Genomic DNA, 24,032 nt, shown 5'->3' with positions numbered 1-24,032 from the left:
AGAATCATCATCTAGTAATTCTCGTTCCTTGAAGAGGCCATCGCGGCTTCCTTTCGCAATTCTTCTACTAATTAGTGAAGCGTCTATAATTAACATGACACTTCCGAGCCGGCCGGTGTGGCCGAGCGGTTCTAGGCGCTACAGTCTGGAACCGCGCGACCGCTACGCTCGCAGGTTCGAATCCTGCCTCGGGCATGGATGTGTGTGATGTCCTTAGGTTAGTTAGGTTTAAGTAGTTCTACGTTCTAGGGGACTGGGGACTGATGACCTCACGAGTTAAGTCCCATAGTGCTCAGAGCCATTTGAGACTTTTTTTCTTTTGACACTTCCGATGCGTTAAATTGTGACTTTCCTTCTCTTTCAGGAAATGTCTCTATGATAGAATGATGTTACATGTTTCATTTAAAGTTATTCTTAAGTAACAGAATTTTCATTCATGCTTTATTAATCATCCACGAATAAAATACACTCCCCATTGTTTAAGACATGGTCTACAAGCGAACCAGTAAACTTAAAACTGTACATTTTGCTAGTAAAAGAGTGATAAACACCCCGGTGTAATTTTTGTTAAGTTAATCAGACCTAGCAGTAACAACACGACTGAGAAATTTTCGCTAATATTTTTCAAATGTTTTCGTGCCAACTTGAGAAAATAAAAAAATAACAAATACAAGTTACTGGAATCTAAAGATCGTTTACCAGATATATCCGTTAACCAAACTATCTTGTAATCAGTCTTTTAACAACTGAATTAGCGAAATACAAAGAATATGAAGGCATTAGTATCACGAAAGTGTAGCAGCTAAAGGCCTTACGAAGAAAAAAATGGTTCAAAAGGCTCTGAGCACTATGGGACTTAACATCTGAGGTCATCAGTCCCCTACAACTACTTAAACCTAACTAATCTAAGGACATCACACACATCCATACCCGAGGCAGGATTCGAACCTACGACCGTAGCGGTCGCACGGTTCCAGACTGAAGCGCCATCGCGGCCGGCCTTACGAAGAAACAAATATCAACTGCCGCTGCTAAACACTAAAATCAAAATGTGTTTTCCGATACTGTCGACAGTGGAGATGAAACATTTTCCTCAAGATGCACATAGTTCGAAATAAATTACGTTGTAAGACAATCGCCTGCATTCTGAACTTCAATAGCGCATAGAAACCGAGTCATTCCGCACATCTTCACTGTACTCGTATGTGTCGCAGTACAAGACGTAGCACCTGAACAAAGTGAAAGCACAGTCTAACATAACAGCCGCGGCACTCCGTCTCGTTTTTGTTACTCACAGCCATAGCAGCGCCCCGTGCGGCCAGCAAGCGAGGATATCGGATGATTGTGAATACTAACGTTTTATAAATTAACGTTTTATAAACATGGATGGAACACTAATTAATGCATTATTTAACTCCAATCAGTGCTTCTATCTCAAATCAATCTTTCACAAAGGATAACCTCTCTTCCTAAGAGGAATGTTTGTAACTTTAGTCTCGTCGAAGCAGAAACAAGCAAATTTCCGTCAAATAATCATTTTAGGAAGATACCAGACTATTCTCAGTTCATTGAAGCTAACACATCAGCTTGTTCGTGGATTAAACGATAGAACACTGTCCGCTGGAATGTACAGTGTTCTCAATATGGTATTTTGTGCTGCACTGCAGTCTGCAGTGAATGTAATTGTAAAAGTAGTTTCTCACTCGCTGGCTCATATTACAGTTGGTTCTTTCGTGGGATATATAATTATATAAGGGCTGTACAATGCATTGCTGCCATCATCTTGTACATAAATAGTTCAAAATTAATAGCATATACGTGTAATTGGTTAGCTCTATCACTCATTGTACTCTGGCTTCTCAGTACTTCTGGAACAAGCATGAAGTAAGTCAATGCATGTTTGTGTGGACGAAGCTCACCCCCCTCCAGATGACGCAGAAGAGCACTGCGACAGAGGCGGTGCAAGGCTGCCTGCGGGATCGCCGTAAGAAGAACGGGATATCCGGTTTGTTGAAAACTAACTCAGTGCACTGTCAGTTATATAGGCACAAGCATCTGCTACAGCGGAGGACAACTGGTAAGATCAGTGTTTATGGCTGTGAAACGCCTGAGATACTCTGTGGCATACAGAGCACGTGAAAGCAAAGCTACGTGGTCCTGAGCAGATGCTTGTTGCCTTCAGTAAGAGGCGCTGTCACTGGATTTGTTTCCGTGAGCCGACTGCATCATTGAGCTATCCGCTATGGCGCCCAACATGTTCATTAGCAACCATTTCCAATCATGCAAATTGTATTTTGACTCTTTTGCATTTCATGAAAAACGTCCTGTGTGTTACATTTACTAACCCATACAGGACGAGTGACTCAACAGTTCTGGTATCCGCTTATCTCGAATCAAAATAAGGTGTCGCAGCCAAATTGGCTGAAAGAAGCCAATCATGCTAATATACGCCAGGTTAGATAAAATCGTGCAAAAAGAGGTTAATAAATTTAATACAGCGATGCCAGAACAGTCTCCTGTACGTGATGGACTGCAAAAGTAAGAGCTAGAAGCTCTGATTGATTTTGCGCTTCATTAGTTTGTTCCCACTATGGGACTGCTTATCCAAATTGTCCCCTCTGTAACTCAAAAACAATGGTTGTGTGTTGGGTGCCATAGCAGCAGCCGCAGCAGCAACAGCAGCAGCAGCCGAATCTGCAGCCGCAGGAGCAGCTGCCGCTGCTGAAGACGGAACCGGTGACAGAGCCGCTGTACCCGCGTCCCATGTACCACTTCGATCCCAACGGCGGGGCGCTGCCGCCCGGCTTCTCCTCGGCCATCAACCTGTCCGTCAAGTGTGTAGCGGCAGGCCAGCTCAAGGGCAACACCTCACCCGGCGGCTCCGTCATGGACCTGTCCACGTCCAGCGTCACCTCCACCAGCCCCCAGGTAAGGCAAGCAGCTCTGCCCTGTTACTGCCCTGCTCGCACTCCGGTTCACCAGAGGGGATCGACGAATAAGCCATTCTTGGATTACAGGTGAGCAATTAAACTACATCTAAGACCTGCTTATATGTGTGTCAATTGAAGATACCAAAGTTACGGGATCCTGTCACGAGACGCGCGTATTTCATTCAGTTACAGAACACTTTAATCTAATCCTTGACATGTATCACTACAGGAGTAACAGTTTAATATAAGTCATAAAGCAGTTAAGCACTATAATAATCGAGACTTCACGATGTTTCTGCTCAAGATTATAATTTAAATAGTGTAACATTATGTGATTGCCTTATCATTTTAAATCATTCACTAATCGAGCAGTCGCTCGGCAACAGCTACAGTTACAGTTAGCAAATAATGTTGCGAGAATGTAAAAGGTGAACGTCCTGTGACGTTACGTGTTTATTGTCGAAGCGCCGTCAGAGATGCAGTGAGTTACTGACTTTGAAAACCGCGGCGCGAGAAACGGACAGAAGAAGAACACTTTTAGACATACTTTTGATGTACGAGATATTCTCGATTAACAGTTACTCAGTTACTGATTTTTTTTTTTTTTTCTCTGGCCTCTTGTAACTTGTGTCGGACGCGCATGTCTTGCCGCCGTATTATTATTGTTAAAAATAATATTATTTTAGTGTAAAGTAAAAGTTCAATACTAAAAGTGCAATACTGCATAGTAGTAGATTTATTGTGTGACGTGTCTGTGAAAACGTCTAAGGAATTATTTTCATTACGAGAAGAGAAGTGCCAGTCAAAACGGCATCCATGTTAAATCCTTCGTTGCAGTGTAAGTTCATCTATTAATTGCCATAAATTCAGAGTTAAACGGAACTGGTTTATGGACTATTTATTTAGTATAGAATCTATGTCTCACTCTTTCATGAAGTTATTTAATTTTCTTTATGTTTCTGCCAAATAGAGAGTTCACAGTCACGAATTCTTTCGTCGAAATCGGACGGAAGTTGCATGCGGCGAAATATTTTCTCCGCGCCATATTCTACTGGTAAATGCATGATAAACTACGGTCCCTTAGGAAATCATGTTGAGCTATCCAAAAATAATTATATTTTGAATAGGCATTTACTCTCCTCTGCAATGCAACTTCTGACTGGTCAGACGATCCAACAAGAAACAGCCGCACACGGTCGGCGTTCGCAAATATATTTCCATCGCTCATTATGGCTATATGTTACAGCACAAAAGTAAACATATTGTTATAATTAGCGACTACGAACTGGGACATTTATAACTGTATGTTTATGTATACACATTACGTAAACATATCGTTATAATAGTCAGTAGCAGGAATACAAATGCCACACGACAAAATATAAGCTAGAAAAATTAAGCAGCTCATGAATAATTTAGGCTTTCGATCCTTATCTATGAAAACGAAGGCGTGAATACGAAAGAGAGGTAGTGAATTCAACAGCCTACAGACGGATATGTGGTTTAACTAAAAGTCACTGGCGTCAGCAGGCGCACACACACCCTCGAAAGTCACGCTAAAGAACTTCTCAGTTTAGAAACGATGCCTGGAATATAAGCTTCAATCATTAAACAACACGAAGATAAACGTGAAAAAGAGATTGTAACAAAAATTATAATATTAAATATGTAGAACTTAGAGATGATTTGAAAAGCGTGTTCGGAACTTCATGTGCATCTGACAAAATAATGAAACATCAGTACGGCCGAGAAAACATTCTAGAACGTAAGAAGAAGGCAAACGCCATTTCATGCCTGTAAATCTTCGATCGTTGTCTTCCAACAACTGTACATTAGAAGCAGCAAATATCCACCAACTTGCTTAATTGTTAATACGTTGACTACAGTATCACAAGGCTGCCGTTGGCCACAGCAGAGGCTCAGGTCTAACGCCGTTGACTGGTCTCACCTGGCGAAGAAACATCCCTCACTATGCATGCAGCAGTCAGTGTGTTAAACAGACAGGAACGTACAAAGATGTACAGTTTATTTGAATAAATAATTACTTAATACATTTCTGCAACGATGTTTCGAATAAGCCGTCGATTTAAATGAACTGGGGCGAATAAGTAAAAAAAAAAATTACTCTCAGCAAGATAAAACAGCGGCTAACACAGGACAACTCCGCAATGCCAAAAACTGGCTGTTATGGTAAGTAATGCATGGAGGAAAAAGCCAGGCACTTTTCAGTGTCCTGATGAATCCTATCATAGTATTTTTTATGTTAACAAGATGTATAACAGTCTTTGAAGAATTTGTTTCGGTAGCAAAGTGCCAACGGAATTATAGTATTTCACTTGACTACGACTTTTTTCACCGGCCTTTGCCTTATATTTACTTCGCCGCACATACTTTCTCCGACTTCTGCTTGCTGATACATGTAAGAAGTAATACTGGGAAATAGCACAAAGAATAGTTCTTTGAATGTGAAAAGCTTTTAATTGTCACTTGGTAAATTATGAACCAAAGAACACACAATAATAAGATACAACCACAAAATAACTTTTTAACATTCTTGAATAGACTTACTATTGCAATCAATGGCGTTACTTTTCGATATTATCAGAAAATGATGCACTAAATCGATATTTACAGTTAATGTCATCCGATGTAAATTGTGGTTTTTAATCTACGTGACAGATGTCATATTGCTTTTTTGTGATTACCAGTGCTATTTACGTTTTCAGCTCGAAACCATTTCCATGGCTTCGGACTTGTTCGAAGCAACAGAAGCTTCATATCGAAACGCGTCACTTATTTTCCAAATAGCAGCCACTACGAACCATTCACGACCCGTTTCGTCCGCCCTCACTTTCGTTTTCACTGGTGAACGAAGCGATGTATTGCTTTTTATGGGTGAGGAGAACCGCTGTTAATCATCTCCATCGACCACTTGCAGCTGGCTGCTGCTTTATCTCCCCTGGTAGCAGTGCTTTCACAAATTGCGGCCATAAAGGCAGTTAGTGTTCATTTGTCGAGCACACTGAGTCCGAGTAAGAGCCAATCACGCTCTGTGCGTGAGGTAGTGAAGAATCAAGAGTGGGTGCTAGTGACCGCTAGACCGTTCTTCTAAATCATAGTGTGACGTGTGTAGTTGCCAAGGAAAATGGTTGCTTTCGCACCCGACATGCAAGAGGATTGTGCATGACCAGTCACATTATGAATCCGTAGCTTCCTAGGAAAACATACATTACATAAAAAGCCCTTTCCTTAACTCTGACAAACATATCCAAGAGCGCTGAATTAGCAATCTTTTCCACCACAATGCCGGCGACGATTCGTCGCACGAACACCACGAGATAATAAAAGCATTGAGGAGTCATGCTGAGTGATGACCGTTCATTCAGCGCCAACAACTTTCGAAGATTGGTCGTAACTCAGTTAAGTCACGCAAATATTACTCGATGGTGTCCTACACTGGGATATAGGTCAAGTGAGCTGAGTGAGGGAGGGGGCATGAAATACAGGTATGGTCGTGTTCGTGGAGTGTTCCTCAAAGCATTATGATACAAACCTGGTGCGATGCCGCGAAGGCACAGATCTTCTGCGAGATAACATAGTTGAACAAATTGTCATAAACGACCCGACTGTTGGTTTCTGTATTGTCCGCCAGTGAGAAACGATGACGGACCTATCCGCGACAGTATTTCCATCTTTCCATTACCTGTTCCAGCATTGTCCTAGACTGGCTGGTTTCCAAGAACCAAGGTACTCTCCGTGCATCCCTAAGACAGTAGCCTGTAAAACCTCATAGTTGTACTGCTGCACAATTCGCGTCCCTAGACACTTCCGCAATCAAATGCGGTTACATCGCGCGTCTTACCCATCCGCGTTCGATTGTCTCACAGTAAAGCGTCTGACTTCATTCTAGAGATGTCACACTCCCAAGCATTCCATTCGCCATGGCGACAGAAACACACTCGCGGCAATACTGCACCTATCTCAAATTCAGTCACTCTTGGTTACATTAATCAATTTGTAATATCTTCACCATACATCAGGAGGCAATTACTAAGACTTTGTAATTGTTTGACACTATTACATTTTAATTTTGTTTTAGATTATAATAGTTTGGAGACTTCAAGGCTAGACTTTCAGTTGTCATGGTCACTGACAGCAACAACACGAATTAAAGTGCTAACTATTCTGTCACTTATCGTTATTTGCATCTTCCAGCTCGTGTTATGCCTTTCGGTCATTTCTCGCAGAACTGACTCTGGTACACTTTTCTTAATAGTGTTCACACATTTAATATCTACTGCTAAAGTCACAAACTGAAATAATTCGGAGACGTTTCATAGAAAACATTAATTATGAGCTGTCAACAAGACGATAAATATTAATGATCCCGTGTAAAGATATCTACTGTTTCTTTGCTACTTGTATTACTTGCTAGTCAGTGTCGTAAACTAACAGTGCCACAGTCAGCTATCATTTCGCCACTCATTTTTAATTATTAATCCTAGCATTTTCGACTAAAATCTTGGACTCTAAAAGACAGGCGAGTAAATTTTATCTTTCTTTTATATCAGATTAAAAACTTGCATGAATTCGGCAGTGGCATCAAATCTCTAAGAGAGACAACAAGCTATTGTTCGCTTTCCGCTGTTATTTCTCAAATTATTATTTCTATAGTTTTCAAATAATTATTGGAGGTTATTATAACAGGCTTTGCTCATGGAAAGAAATTTAATTCCGATTTTCGCAACTATAAGAGGAATTAAAATACCTTCAACAATCATAAAGCAACTACGAACAATATAGCCACACAAACGAAAAATTTGCTCACTGCACACAATGTAACGCGAAATATATCACATCACAACAAGGAAACATGATTATACTGCACTTCTTTCAGTGATAGCATAATACTTACACGAAGATGTTGCCATGGGAGTAGCCGTCACAGTGAATATATTGTACACATTTCTCCAAGTACTTTAAAGTATGAGTTGTGTGAGTTCAACACACTACTCTCAGATGCTCCGTGAAATAGACTCATGTTTGCAATTCTTACGAATAATTCATCCATAAAGCGTTTCTGCTCCCCTAGATCACATGGTGCCTCATGTTTCACATGATGATACGGTTAAAAGTATTTCCTTCAGAAATAATTCTCATGTCGAGATATTTCCAGTTCTACATGTTCATCTACACACATACCCCGCAAGCCACTATATGGTGTGTGGCATAGGGCACCTTCCACCACTATTAGTCATTTCCTTTCCTGTTCAACTCGCACATAGAGTGAGCGACAAACGATTGTCTATATGCCTCCGTATGAGCCCTAATTACTCTTATCCTATCGTCCTGGTCTTTGCGCGAAATGTAGTATCGTTCCGCAGCAAGCTTCAAGCGGTTCTCTAAACTTTCTCAATTTGCTGCACGAAACCATGTCGTCTTTCCTTCCCACTTGAGTTCAGGAAGCGTCCCGTAACACTCGCTTGTTGATTGAGCCGACCTATAACAAACCTAGCAGCCCACCTCTGAATTGCTTCGATGTTATGCTTTAATCCGACCTGATGGGGAACCCAACCAGTCGAGCAGTACCCAAGAGTGGATCGAACTAGTGTTCTATACGCGTTCTCCTTTACAGATGAACCAATAAACCGAAGTAGAATTTTCACCTTCTCTACCACGATCCTCACATGCTCCTTGCATTTCACATGGCTTCCGCTGCGTTACGTCAGATATTTAATCGACGAGACTGTGTCAAGTAGTACACTAGTAACGCCACGTTCTTTTATCCTACTCATCAATATTAACTTTGATTTTTCTACATTTAAAGCAAGTTGCCACTCATCGCAGCGACCAGAAGTTTTGTCAAGTCATATTATATCCTCTTAACAATCACTCAGCGACAATACCTTACGGTATACCACAGCATCATTAGCAAACAGCCATAGATAGGTGCTCACTCTGTCCGTGAGATTATTTATGTTTACAGAGAATACGAGCGAGCCTGTCACGTTTCCCTGGGACATTCCTGACGACTATGTTTAGGGTTCTATTACTTAAGAAATCTTCGACCCATTCATATACCTAGGAACCTATTCCGTATACTCTTACCTTCGTTAAGAGTCTACAGTGGGGTACCGTGTAAACTCACTCCGGAAATCTAGAAATATGAATCTGCCTGTCGCCATCATACATGTTTCGCAGGATATCATGCGAGAAAAGGGTAAGCTGAATCATCTGCCCTATTAAGCATCAGAATTTCATTCAAAGCTTCCAAGCTCTCCTAACAATCTCAAGGATCTTAAAGAGCCACAACCCTTCATCTGTGAGGGAACACTAACTCCACCACAGCTCATTCATCCATAACATTACTGAAAGTGATACTTTCGAAGACATTTGAGATGGACGCATCGAATATACTGGTATTAACTTATTTTGAAGAGGTTCTCGTTAGTAGAAATACTCAGTTTCTCTTAGTGTGTTCCTCTCTACCAACTAGTCAAACATCCAAAAAACTTAAAGGGTTAATATGACACGAAACTAAAATCAAAACCTCTACCTGATATCAGTTCATAGGAGCGTTAGTGTTGTCCATTCAACGATCTTATAACCAACCCTCATTACCTCGTGTTATATGCTACTGACTGTGGGTAAACTGAAGACCGACCAAGCGATTCTCCACTCTCTCTAATCAACTACGTCACGAGGAGGACCTAAAGGCTGTTTCCCAATGTTCTTCCGGCCTTTCCGCGGCACGTCTTTTAAATCTCTGGCAACGCAATGCTCAGGCACGGTTGAGAGTGCTTATTTTCCACTAAATGTATAAACACTATACGGATGCCAGACTTTATCAGCTACATAACTAACACAAGAAACCGACATCAACAGAATCTGCTTTCCACTGTTAGACGGGAAAGAGATTCTTAATGTGCCTGTACAGCAGGTTACGCGTTCTTGCAGAAAGGGCCACCTTGCCCACCACAAGCACTACTCGCTAATCGGTTTACAGACAAACTACACATGAATCCGGATTCTTATTATGCCAATCGATAGCATACATTAAACACAAATGTCTTTATAATTTTCCAACAAGCCATCGATCCCAAAACCAGAGAAAGCCTTTGATGACGTCATTTTAGCGTGTTGTCCCATAAGCAGCACGGACTTGTTTCTCCGCTTTCCCCATTCGGAAAACACCCACCACAGTTATTACGCATTATGACTGCTAAGAACTTCCACAGTTATATTAATTACACGTTTTTATTTCCGTCATGCACCCCTCACTGGTTGTTTCTCTTGAGTTCTTTTACCATTTCTGTGGTCAGATATTGCGATGTATAGAAAGTTTCCTTGTGTCCCCTACCTGAAGTCCTAAAACCATCACAGGACGATGAAATGAATGATTTTATTTCATTTTGTAAGCAGTAGAATATTATTTCACAGGCCGCTCGAGACAGTTTGCCGTTCGATCCGTCACATGCTGTTTCACCACTACTGGAACTGACACAGCCTCCAAACGGCAACATGAAGTAGAAAGTTGTTCTGTTGCAGGGCCCCGCATACGGAGCCAGCAGCCTGAGCCCGCACTACGCCGGTCCACGGGGCTCTAGTCCGCAGGCGGCGACCAGTCCACACCTCTCCGCCAGTCCGCATGTGCCCAGCCCGCAGGGACAGACTCTGGACCTCAGCGTCAGCAGGGTTCCCGCGAGGTCAGAACCCGTCTCTCACGAGATCATTCCAGTAGTCTCAGTGAAATGATTACTACTGTAAAAAAAATAAAAAAATAAAAAAAATTCGCGGTCGTCAATCTCTCTAGACAAACTGCAAGCCTACAAATTGTGACGTGCCACCTTGTATCAGAAATATTACTCTCTGTTACTCAATGGTTCGCTGTTGTGTCGCTTGATGTCTCAAGCAAAACATACTGGGATAACAATGGTCGACTGGTCCTGTAATCTTTTTCATGTCAAAAGACGCTTGAAAAGTAAAACAGGAGAAGTATCAATTTAGTATACTAACAAAGCTATAACATTCTTCCACATATTTCACAAATGAACCTAATTCTTCAGTGGAACCGCAAGACAATATTTCAATACAAGCTTAGTAATTCCATTGCGGAAGAATGAGAATAACCGACATTACTTTGGAGCGTCAGCAGTTTCGATCGTTCAGAAGTTTTCTGAAATGTCCATCCTATCTATGCTAATAACTTTTACGAATCGTTTCCAAATTCATCGCTGTCATTCAGAAATGTTTCATTTCGCGCAAGAAAAGGTAACATACGATTTATGTAAATTGTCTCGTACTATTTTTCTCTATTTTGAGTTCCCGCCCGAGTTGCTTCTTCTGCCAACTCGCATTTCGCATTCTGATCAGTGCATCTGGTAGTCCTTTTTCCTGATCGAGAATCTAGTTTGGGTCCCCGCACACTTTGGAAGCTTAGTGTTGACAGACCTGTTCTCTCTCTCTCTCTCTCTCTCTCTCTCTCTCTCTCTCCCGAACTCTTTGGAAGCTTGGTGTTGACATACCTGTTTTCTATATATATTTCTCTCTCTCTCTCTCTCTCTCTCTCTCTCTCTCTCTCTCTCTCTCTATTCTACACCATTTTTACTCCGGGGCTTATTTTCCTGTCTATCCAGTCATTGTCTTCAACTGTCGTATTGCATAGAAGCTCAGACAATGATTCCATGACTTCGTTGTCAATTTGTACTAGGTTCTTTTCGTTATTTTTGTGATGCATTATATTAGTGTTATTGTATTGGATATCAGTCCTATTTTAAGCTTGCTGTATTAAGTTCTTCCATCAAGTAATACATGTGCGTTTCCTTTCTTTATATAATGACTTCATTGATAAGCAAGAAGAACAGTGCGTTAGCATATCAGATTGGATTTTGTAGCTAATGTGGAGTCGGACGAATCTCGAAATAACGTCATTCAATTATAAACTTGTTGTGCTACCTTTTACACATTCTTCTTAATAAGTCCATTTCCCCTCTTACTACGGCAGCGCCTTGATACTACATATCTGCTAATGATATTTCTCCCATGCTCAATGTCTTCAGTGTACATATCTAATTCCGACTACACTTCAAATTATATTCCCTGACTATGGAACCGATGGAAGAAGATATTTAGCAAAATACAAAAGACCTAAAATTAACGTCGATGAGGCGCAATTGTGAATACAGGGTATTGTTTTGCCGTCATGACGCGTTTCACAACCAACCTCTAGAAAATAAAGAAAACGTAACACTGAAAAGGTATCTAACTCGGCTGGTGGTATGTTCTTCGAGGAAAGCGAAGAAGTACAAAGAATGAGGGTGCGAGGCAATGGAAATAAAACTCCTAGCGCCTCATCTGAACAATGATACTGGTGCGGACGGGCGCCCATCACGAGGACGACTCAGCAGTGAGAGTCAGCGGAGAAGGGGAAAGAGAGGCTGGTGGGTTCGGCGTCGGCGTCGGCGCCGTTTTTGCGGGCCGTAACGAGGCAGGCCGCGCTGCCTCCGCGCGAGATGGGCCTTGTTTACAGCGGCGCATTAGCATTGCCGGGAGCGCCGAGTGCGGCACGCCTAACTGCCAGACACTCTCTCTGTCACAGGCGCCGTAAATTCCTCTCACACTTCCTTCCTTTTGTTTTTTGGCGCGGAACCAAGAGCGAGGCGTTAAATGAGTATGTGTTATGTCGTAAAACGTATGTTATTACAGAAGGCGTACGAGCTACCGCCGCAAACTGAGATACGGAGCGGTTAGAATGTGACCGATGTCAAGTCCAAAACAATTATCTTGAGATGGATGGTGAACAATCATAAGTAAGCGATAACTGACATGAGGTGCAAGGTGAACTCTTACATTATTGAAACAGCTATATGACGATTATTACAGAATTAAAACATTGGATTTTAATCAATGAACAACATTGAGATAATGCATAATATAGTATTGGACGATCGGCGATTAAAGGTGTATAAAATAGCAGATGCCATAACTATATCAGAGAAAGAATTAACCATGGTGCAGCTTTGTGCAACGTAAGTACCGAATTTGTTGAAAGTTGAGTAAAACTAAATTTGCTATTGTAGACGGGACTTGGTTAAGCTACTGAACTCGAAAAACCAATCAAAATTCATAGCAGTGGGTAGAATACCACTAAAAAAGAAAGAAAAAAAAGGACGCACAGGCGGCAGGAAAGGTTAAAGCCGGCGTTTTCTAGGATGCAACACTGTTTAAGTCTTTTGTATTAAATGAAATGAAAAGCCATTAGAGATTTCTATTGCAAACGGAAAAAATACCTCATCAAGACATTGCAGCTGATCACAGAAATTCTCTGACTATGGTAAAACTGAAGCATTTGAATAGCGAACTGTTGGGACATCCGCTCTGCTCATGAGACTTGGCTCTTCCGAATTCTATTTTTCCACACATTAAAAGAAATGTAAAAAGTTTTTAGTCTAACGAACACATTATTGCAACCGTAGAAAGATATCAAGAATTGTAAGAAAAGGTTTCCTGGTATTTGCATACTGGAAAATGTGAGATAAGTGCACTGACCTGAAAAGAGTACTATTGTCTTGTAGCCTTCAGTTAGAAGACTGGTTTAGTGAAGTTCTCCACGCTACTTAACACGACTAAGTCTCTTCTTCTCTGCATAACCACTGAACCTGCGTAGTTCTGTAACATCACGTTCTAGAAACTTGAACTCTCTTCTTGCTTGTATTGTTTATCGTCCACGTTTCACTTCTGTATTCGGCTGCTCCAGCAAATACTTCATAAAACACTTCATAACCTTATATTTATATTCGATGTTAACAAATTTGTCTTTTTCAGAAAAATCTGTCTAGCTTTAGCCAGTCTGTATTTTATATCCTCTTTACTTCTGCAATCATCACATATATTGCTATACAAATACCACAACTTAGCCAACACTTTTAGTGTCTCATTTACTAATCTAATTCCCTCAGCATTGCCTCATTTAATTCATCTACTCGTATAAACATGATTCCAGTACCCTTATCTTTCAACTGGTATTCCAAGCCCGTTGCCGTCTCTGACAGAATTACGATATCATTACCAAACTTTAAAGTTTTTATTCCTTCTCTCTGAATTTTAATTTCTTTTCCAAATTTCTTATTGGTTTCCCCCATAGCTTGTTTTATGTACAAGTTTAGTAATATCTAGATTAGCCTCCAACTCTGTCTCATTCGACTTCTCAACTAGTGTCTCCCTTCCACTCTCAATTTTTATATCTCGGTGTGGTTCTGTACAAGCGGTAGATAAACTTTCGACTCCTTCCATTTTATTCTGGTAACGTCGTTTAAAGCCAAATATGACTTATATTTGTCCAGTCTGTCAGTGATACCTGAATACTTTTCATCTTGCTGTTGTTGTCGTCATTGTAATCAGCATCCTACACTAGTTGTTAACTCATGTTTGCAGGTTATCACTGGTGCTCGGTGCTTTCAACTTTAGTATCTGGATTTTATAACGAGATTTGAACATATGACGCAATCTCGCATGATTTCTTCACAGTCAAAACATCAGCTTTGATATTTAAGTGTTGACATGAGCAGCAAAACGTGTGATGGCAGCTCACTGGAAGTTCAGTATGTGGTAGTGTGAATGAATGTCTCGTTGCTCTGCAATGGGAAAACTGCAGTTAACACTTCGAAAGAAAATGTTCATTCAGCATCTTATTTTACCACTATCGTTTCAAGGAAGCACAAATTTAGTCTTCGTCTGTGCAAATCAGGTCCATGCATTATTGTTAAATGATGTCACCCATAGGCTCATATGTCTGAAAGAAGACTCGAACTAGCAGTCGACTGAGTATGTGAGATGTGTCATACAGACTGAGATGCCGCCATCTAATACCGATGTATGACCTACGAAACAAAATAGAGTTTAGTACAGGGTGACACACGAGAGACGGACGGTTTTGAACTGCGTAGTACTGAGGGCGCGGTGGTGGGAGGTGGTCGTGGTGGGGATAGTTCTGATCCACACAAGACGCCATTTCATTTACTCAGTCGCTATGGAGCAGTGGGACTTGCAACGTCGAGTGTTTGTCTATGACAGTTTCGTGAAAAGTGGTGAGTCTGTTATTGCTACGCAGCGATTGTTTCGTGCGCGGTTTAATGTCGTTCGACATGGAGCTGTTCCGAGCCGTAACACAATCCTCAGATGGGTGGAAAACTTCAGATCTACTGGAAACATACTGGATAAGAAGCATCCTGGCCCGAGACGCAGAGTAGCGACACCTGAAAATGTTGAAAGGGTAAGGGAAGCGGCAATCAGAAGCCCAGGACGGTCAGCTAGACGTCATACTAGTGAGTTACGAATCAGTCCTGAATGGGTGAGACGAATTTTGCATAAAGAATTAAAATTCCATCCCTACAAAATGCTCATTGCCCAACAACTTAAGAAAACTGATTTTGCTGTACGAGAAGACTTCGCTTACAGAATGCAAGTGATTTTGGGATCGAATGAAAATGAAATTTTATCGATGAGCGATGAAGCTCATTTTTATTTAAACGGGACCGTGAATAAGCAAAACCTACGTTACTGGACTCCAAAGCATCCACACCTTATCCACCAGCGTCCTCTATACTCAGAAAAAGTAACAGTCTGGTGTGCTCTTGGCTCTGTTGGCATTATTGGACCTTATTTTTTTTGAAGAGAACGGGGCCACAGTTACTGTTAATTCGGTTCGTTACAATGACAGTTCTTAGACGCATATTTCCTGGCCGGATTATCTCACGTTTTGGCAATGTTCCTTGGCCTCCCAGGTCTCCCAATTTGTCATTATGTGACTTTTTTCTGTGGGGTTGCCTTAAGAACTGTGTCTATAACCACAAACCACGAAATTTGGACGAGTTGAAGAATGCAATCATTCAAGAAATTGCTGCCATCCCTGCAGAGATTTTAGTCCGTGTGACAGAGGATTTTGAGAAGAGACTTGAGTCCTGCATTCGAAATGACGGGCATCACCTTGACGACATTATTTTTCACAAATAACTTTGTTAACTAAAATGGTAAATAATGAGCTTTGAATTTGTGTAAATAAACATGCATTAATTTTAAAGTTGGCTGAGTATTATTTCATTAAAAACCGTCCTTTTCCCTTGTGTCACCCTGTATTTAAAATGAGGGATGGGTTATACGTGTAATGTGTTAATTGGGACTGTAAGTGATGTGTTTAGAGAGATGCGTCCAGTCATTGCCTACTACCAACTACCTTTTTCTTCATTTCACTTATAATATTTTAAATTCGCAGTAGATACAATGTATTAATTAAATGGGAGTCTCTTTTGAAAAGTTGTTAGTGCGCGGTGAAAGAAAAGCTGGGGAAGAAAGACGAGACTCAGTGACAGTCATGAAAAAGCGCTTACGTATCGAACAGAAAAGGGTATGCGACGTACTTGATAGAAAAGCAGCAGCCTATGGTGAGGGCACACTCCGTCCGTAGCAAGAGCGACGGCTGCTTGTGTTGCAGCGGAGCGCCCAGCCCCATGTACCCAGGCGGCGCCTACCTGACGGCGGCTGCGACGGCCGCCGCAGCGGCTGCGGCAGCGGCAGCGCCCCCGCGCGACGAACAGACGGAGCCGGTGGACTTCTCGACAGCTAACGAACCCGTCAACTTCAGCCGCGGGCCCGTTTTCCCCGCGGGCGCAGCCGCCTACAGCCGCGAGTCCACGCCCGACAGCGGCTCCCACTACCTCGACTCCTACCGCGAACACGCCAACGGTGAGTACGTAAAGGAAGGACAGCGTTTAATATTCTCCAACCTGTACATCGAGGCGGTCATACACGCACTGGCAGCACTTCAGCTCAATCACGTGACATTTTCTTATTTTATGACTTCACCTTCAAAGTACACTGAGGTGACAAAAGTCATGGGTTACCTGCATACACACACAGATGATAGTAGTAACGCGTACACGATGTATAAAAGGGAAGTATACTGGCGGAGCTATCATTCGTACTTAGGGGATTTTTGTAAAACGGTGTCAGACGTGATTATGACCGCACGAAAGAAATTAAGGGGGGTAGGACGTTAAACGGGCCAACTTGGAGCAGGAGAGGCACCACAGGACATTTTATTTTCTACTGTCTATACTTTTACAAATAAATTCATAAAATTGTGTCAGCATGACCAGGAAGGATTCGGGATTCACACTCATAGCAGTGGAAGCGCAAAAACATAGCAAAATTTTTTTTTTTAGATATGAAATTTCATCATTTTTTCACTTACTGTTGGCTGCATTTGTTGCTATAGGTACATTTTTCTTCACAAGTAAGAGAGATTCTTTGATGAATTTTGCACAGCATACAAACCATCATGGGCGTACCCAGCGAGGGGCAGGGGGTGGGGCAGCTGCCCCCCCCCCCCCCCCATAGAAGATATTCGTAGTTTTTCACTAGTTTACTGTTTTATTTAATAAGAAATGCTGCATGTTTTCTCAGATTGTACAAGTGCATTCTTGTATTTAAAATGTTTATTAAAAGCAGTTTTTCACTGGTTTACTGTTTTATTTAATAAGAAGTGCTGTATGTTGTCTCAAGTACTTGTTTCCTGAGACTAGTATGACCTGCCCCCCCCCCCCAGTTCAGATCCTGGGTACGCCCTTGCAAACCGTACTTAAAGGTGTATGAAATTCTAGAATTTTCCAAATATATTAAAAACTGTGGTAAAAATTGAGATAATTAACTACAAAATTTTATTTTTTCTAAACATAAAGTTTAAAACGTAACAGCTCAATCATTTTTTCATACATTAAATAGATTCTAGAGTTTTAGGCACCTGTAAGTATGGTTTGTATGCTGTGCAAAATTCATCGAACAGCCTCTCTTACTTATGAAGAAAAGTGTACCTATAGCAACAAATGCAGCCAATAGTAAGTGAAAAAGTGATGAAATTTCACATGTAAAAAAATTATTTTGTTATGTTTTTGTACTTCTGCTGCTACGAGTGTGAATCCTGAATCCTTCCTGGTCATGCTGACAAAGTTTCATGAATCTACTTGTAGAAGTATAGACAGTGGAAATTAAAATATGCTGTGGTGCCTCTCCTGCTCCAAGTCGGCCCGTTTGACGTCCTACCCCCCTTAACAGACTTAAAACGCAGAGTGGTACAAATATTTACAAACACCCAACATAACGGACTGCACCTGAATTTTTTCAAGCTTACCCTGCCTGCGGTAAACATTACGTGGAAGGTGACTAGTTACAGCTGGTGACCGCTTTGAAAGAGTTAGGTCGCCCGGCTCTGCCGCTGCACGGTCTGCTTGAAACGCTGCCCTCGCGCAGTGGGTCAACCGTCTCGTCGATTACCGCGTGCCGCTAGCGCGGGTCGGACATGACGGGGAAGGAAGCGGCGTGCGCGCCAGCCTGTATCGCCGGCTGCCCCCCCTCGCCCAGGGACCAATTCCGTTTATTTGCGCGCATGTTGGCGCCGGCCGACATTGCCAATTTTCGTTTCTGTGTCCGCCGCGTCCCCCACCCGCGCCCTTCTCCTGCCCCAGTCTGCTGTTTTTTGCGTCTCTGTCGCCGCGCTGTGGGAAACTGCGCTTTGAGCGCGCCGGCGACAAGTGAACAGTACAGCTGCTTCATATCGCCGTGTTTATTGCCGCCTTTTGCCGGTGCTGTCCGGCTTCGACTTTCATTATTTTTTTGCTCCATTTGTTACGTGCGAGTAATATAGATCCTCATATTGAACGCCAATGCTCAGGAATCGACCGTATTGATCAGCGTTTCATCGCGTACAACTTTAAAAAGAGACGAAATTTGATACTGGCAGTGGTCTTTTTGTAAATCACAATAACTGTACTCTAGACTTTTACGGATAACTAGCACATGAGTGACATTTCCTCACTTAAAGGATTGTGTAACAACAATCGCTAAGTACACTAGTAATTCCCACCTGATCATATCGATCAACAGCTGAAACGACTGAAAATATTTGTTGCTACCGATATAAATAGGGCAGAAAGGCATACAAAATAGCGAAGTTCACGCATGTCTTAATGCGACGAGAAACTGTCCTCGCTTAGGTTCTCTTTAAATATTATTTTAAGGATAAGTTAACATGATGGACTGTATAGTACAAATAGATGTATTTAATATTTAAATCAGTAATATGTCACAAAGCGTAGCTTCAGTATACAATATGGGCAATAATAGGGACCGATTACCTCAGCAGTCTGGTTCCTTAGGAATTCACACACACACACACACACACACACACACACACACACACACGCAATAAATTGGTATGTCTTGAAGGACATCAATGTCCGTTTACAGATTTTGCGTAGCGATAAAAAAATACAGTAAAGATGTGAATTATGTAATGACTTTTAACGAATAAACATTTAAATACTACACAAGTCAGAAGTAAAACGTCACGAAACCAGAAACTGAAATCTTTGTCGGCATGCCGTAAGTCTGTTACACCAGTGTTAACCAACGCACGTACATGCATATTACATCATGCGTAAAAAACGACGCATACTAATTTCAGCATTACAGAGAGATTCAGAGTTATATGACGCAGTAGGTTTGCTTCCGATAGGCAGTGGCTGAAGTACCGGGTGATCAAAAAGTCAATATAAATTTGAAAACTTAATATAGCACGGAATAATGTAGATAGAGAGGTAAAAATTGACACACATTCTTGGAATGACGTGGGGTTTTATTAGAACCAAAAAAATTGCTAGACGCGTGAAAGATCTCTTGCGCGCGTCGTTTGGTGACAATCGTGTGCTCAGCCGCCACTTTCGTCATGCTTGCCCTCCCAGGTCCCCAGACCTCAGTCCGTGTGATTATTGGCTTTGGGGTTACCTGAAGTCGCTAGTGTATCGTGATCGACCTACATCTCTAGGGATGCTGAAAGACAACATCCGACGCCAATGCCTCACCATAACTCCGGACATGCTTTACAGTGCTGTTCACAACATTATTCCTCGACTACAGCAATTGTTGAGGAATGATAGTGGACATATTGAGCATTTCCTGTAAAGAACATCATCTTTGCTTTGTCTTACTTTGTTATGCTAATTATTGATATTCTGATCAGATGAAGCGCCATCTGTCGGAGATTTTGTGAACTTTTGTATTTTTTTGGTTCTAATAAAACCCCATGTCATTCCAAGCAGGTGTGTCAATTTGTACCTCTCTACCTACATTATTCTGTGGTTTACTCAGTTTTCAAATTTATACTGACTTTTTGATCACCCGGTAGATGAAGTGCACGTGTAGTTCTAACACAATAATCTGTTAGCCAGTCAGTGAAATCATGCCTCCGTCATCGGAATTCAGAAAATTCCAAAGGTGTAATTTTTTTCTGTAAGTGTGTAATGTCTCGTTGATAGCTATGTCATTTGAAAACTAGCCGTATTCTATATTGCGTAAAGACTGGAGGACGGAGTCGAAAATCTCGCCATACCGCTTGTACAGCCATTCGAAAAATCTTACATAACTGCATCTAGTATCGATATCATCGTGACTGTTATCTGTTTTTAATCAACGGCACGCTGGACTTTTGTTTCTGCGTCCATGACAGATACGAAGATGAGATACTTACGATAAAAACCACTCACAGTCAGAAAAAACAAAACCCATTGAACGACTAGAGACAGGACGTTCATATTCACAGGACATGTACATTAGTATGTTCTGCAGAAATGATTAGCATATGAACTATGTTGGCCCACGGGTTCAGGGTCAAAATCGATATCGTACGCAACACCACCTACCGATAAAATGTGCCTGTAGCTTTGTCGCTATAAACCTAAAGCAATGGGTCAGCGTTACTTCAGTAGATGTTCAGGATGTCTCGCAGACGTATGCGCCAACCGTACCATCAAATCAGTGAGTTTGAAAGTGGGCGCATTATTGGCATGAGAGAATGTATGTATCCATCCGGAAATTGCTGCTCGTGTGTGACGAAGAGTTTCGGCAGCGCAAAGGGTGTGTGCCAAATGGTTAATGGAAGGCATTAGAACACGATCAGAGGGGTCAGGCTGCACCACCCAGACCACCCCACCCCTGCTGAGAAGATCGACACCTCGTCAAAAGAGATCTAGGTCCTCTTCGGTTCTGGCACAACAATGGAACAGTGTAACACGCCTTACACTGTCAGGGGTGACGCAATGGGTTACGCGCGCGTTGTTCCCCTCTGCCTATCTTTGACGAATGTGCAGAAACATGCTAAAGGCAATGGCGTATGAAACGACGTCATTTGGGACAGGAATGGCATCAAATAGTGTTTTCGGACGAATCCAGTTTCGTTTGAAAATGATGGCCCCATTTTGGTTCGCCGCAGACAGGGGAAACGGCATCACAATGACTGCAGTCGCACAAGACATACAGTGGCAACTCAAGGGGTGCTATTGGATACAACCACAGATCACTGCTGGCGTGTGTGCACCCTGTGATCAATGTAGCCTACGGGAATGACATCCTGCAACCCGTAGCCATACCCTTTCTGCACAACTCCCCAGACGCCATTAGACAATGCACTCATATGTTGCTGCTCGAACACGTGCCTTCTTGGTGTCACAGATGTCAGCCTTTTGCCCTGGCCCGGCAGATCGCCAGACTTGTCGCCAATCCAAAATGGGTGGGACGTGGTGGAACGACAGGTGCAGCGCTCTGAATCAATGCCAACCGACACAGATGAACTTTGGAACAAGGTGGATGCAGCATGGACGGCTATACCACAGGACCCCATCTGCACGCATTCACGGATGGAAGAAGTTATCAGGGTTGTACGCACACATAACGTCGGCGAGTACGTAAATGATTAGATTTACAATTCCCTGTGACAAGTAGAACGACCACAAGAGTGCATTATCGTTGTTCGTGTTTAGTGTTGTTATTAGGCATGGTATGGTATGTAAGGGCGTCAACAGCGAGAGATGTTGAGTGTTCCCTGCGAAGGACACGGAGATTCTGGATACTCATGTAACACTGTTATCAGTACCTGATTTCAAATGGCTCTGAGCACTATGGGACTTAACATCTGAGGTCATCAGTCCCCTAGAACTTAGAACTACTTAAATCTAACTAACCTAAGGACATCACACACATCCATGCCCGAGGCAGGATTCGAACCTGCGACCGTAGCGGTCGCGCGGTTCCAGACTGAAGCGCCTAGAACCGCTCGGCCACACCGGCCGGCATCAGTACCTGACAGACTTTGAAAGTGGCCTCGGTGTGGGTCCCTTCACCGGCTGCTCAGATGAAGTAATATTTTGCTTTGTGAAGCATAAAGTTGAACTGCGTGGGAACGTGTGTGCACGCATAATCGTCGTAAAGTTTCCAATCGACCGAGACCGAATATCATAAGGTAGAATCACCGTGTTATGTTCCAAGCACATTGTAACCTCTTAACATCTGTACCCGTCATCAGGTAACGAAAACAGGATCCCTGCAACATTTTGCGTCGTTCCATACCATTGGTCGAAGGCTAGCAGCAGGTGGACTAGGGAGTTTGTCCTATGCGTTTATACCGCGACAAAAATGGCTGCTTTTTGAGTGGCGCCATGACAGGATAGCAAACAACGCTTGATGAGCATCGTCGCATCCTACTCAGTGATAAATCGTGTTTCTGCATTACCCCGAATGACCACCGTCGGCGAGTATGGCGGCGACATGGAGAGGTCTCATTCGTGGTTTTGAGAGGCACAGAAGTTTTACTCCTGTCGCCATGTGTGGAGAGCCGTCAGGTATGACTTAAGTTGACGGCTGGTAGTGAATTAATGAACTTTGACGGCACAAGGATACGTCACATCCTCACGTATTAACTCTCATGCGACGGTATCGTGATGCCATATTTCAACAGAACAATGCTTGTCCACAAAAGTCATTTGTCTCTATGAACTTCCTGCATTATGCTGAGGTACTCCTGTGGCCAGCACGATCCCCAGATATGTCCCCTACGGAGTATGTCCGTGACAAGCTCCGACGTCGATTTCATCCCAGTACCAGTATCCAGGATATGAAAGACAATTTACAACATATGTGGGCCAAATTGCCTCAGGAGAGTATACAAGAGCTTCATGACGTCGTTCCTAACCAAACCAGAGCATGCACCCAGGTCTACGTCATACTGACAAGTAGGCGCATATTGCCAAGCTCATTGTAAATTTGACTTTATTTGTAACCACTCAGTAATATCACATACTTTCTCAGGCTGTGAAGGTTCATTTCGTTTCCTCCCGCCCTTCTGGGTCCTCCACTTTCTTTTTGTGAGGAAGTGTATTTATTGACTATAGCGATTCCAGCGGCAGTTTTTTGCTGTTACTTTGGTAATTTTCATCGCATTCTCATCTGTTGTCTAATGATAGAATGATTTTTACAAAATTCAAAAACAAAATTTTAAAAAGTATGATTTTCTGATAAGTGCTCGAATATCTTCTACAATTTATAACTTTACCTATCCTGTTGTCAGAATATAACTAAAATATTATATTTAACATGTAAAAGCATTTCTAGTCGCAGTTTTACACAAGGTACTGAAGTTTGTAGTGTCTCTTACGGGTTACGAATGTGTAAGTACGACATATTACGTCCCATCACTACAAAATTCTCCTAACTCGCTGTGGGGACAAGCGAAATGAGATGGCCATCCATACTTAACTACACACTGAGAGGCAGCTGAGGGTCGTCATGATTAAAAAAACAACAACAACAGCATTGGCCAGGTGTGAGTTAGGACTCGCGCACTGAAGGTTCCGTGCAAACAGGGTGTTTCGAAAAGGACTTTACAACTTTGAAAATTCATACAAATTAATTCGTAGTACCTACAGGGGTGACAGTAGTGTCAAATGTAGAGAAATACATCAGGTTTTGTATCGCTTAGTTCGCTAGTGTCGAATCGCACCGTAAGGAGCGCTAGCGGCAGTTGCGTTAAAGATAGCTGCCTTCACTGTACCCGAGTGTCCTGGCTGTGTGTTTTGGCTTGAAGAATCGAGTAGGCGACAACATGTTGTGACCCGGCAAGACAGCCAAGTCACAACGAGAGGAAGCCGAAAGGCACGCGCCCAAGCCCACGCAGGCCGGCGCGAGGCCTGGAACAGTTAAGGGAATTAATAGTAGCAAATA

The 24,032-nt window shown here is 42.4% G+C and overlaps 1 protein-coding gene across 1 annotated transcript in view; it reads left to right on the top strand.

Annotated features, from left to right (window-relative positions):
* The window catches only part of LOC124613988 (trithorax group protein osa-like), a gene marked incomplete at its 5' end in the record, with an annotated part of 283,482 nt that overhangs the window by 94,922 nt on the left and 164,528 nt on the right, over nt 1-24,032 (top strand). Inside the window, 3 exons of the mRNA XM_047142819.1 lie at nt 2,707-2,928; nt 10,479-10,636; nt 16,420-16,670. Coding sequence (XP_046998775.1) covers nt 2,707-2,928; nt 10,479-10,636; nt 16,420-16,670 — 631 coding nt within the window. The remainder of the gene's footprint in view (nt 1-2,706; nt 2,929-10,478; nt 10,637-16,419; nt 16,671-24,032) is intronic.

Source organism: Schistocerca americana, chromosome 1 (genome assembly GCF_021461395.2).
Source record: "Schistocerca americana isolate TAMUIC-IGC-003095 chromosome 1, iqSchAmer2.1, whole genome shotgun sequence".
Taxonomy (NCBI): domain Eukaryota; kingdom Metazoa; phylum Arthropoda; class Insecta; order Orthoptera; family Acrididae; genus Schistocerca; species Schistocerca americana.
The sequence above is the reverse complement of the archived record's forward strand: the minus strand, read 5'-3'. Positions and strand labels throughout refer to the sequence as shown.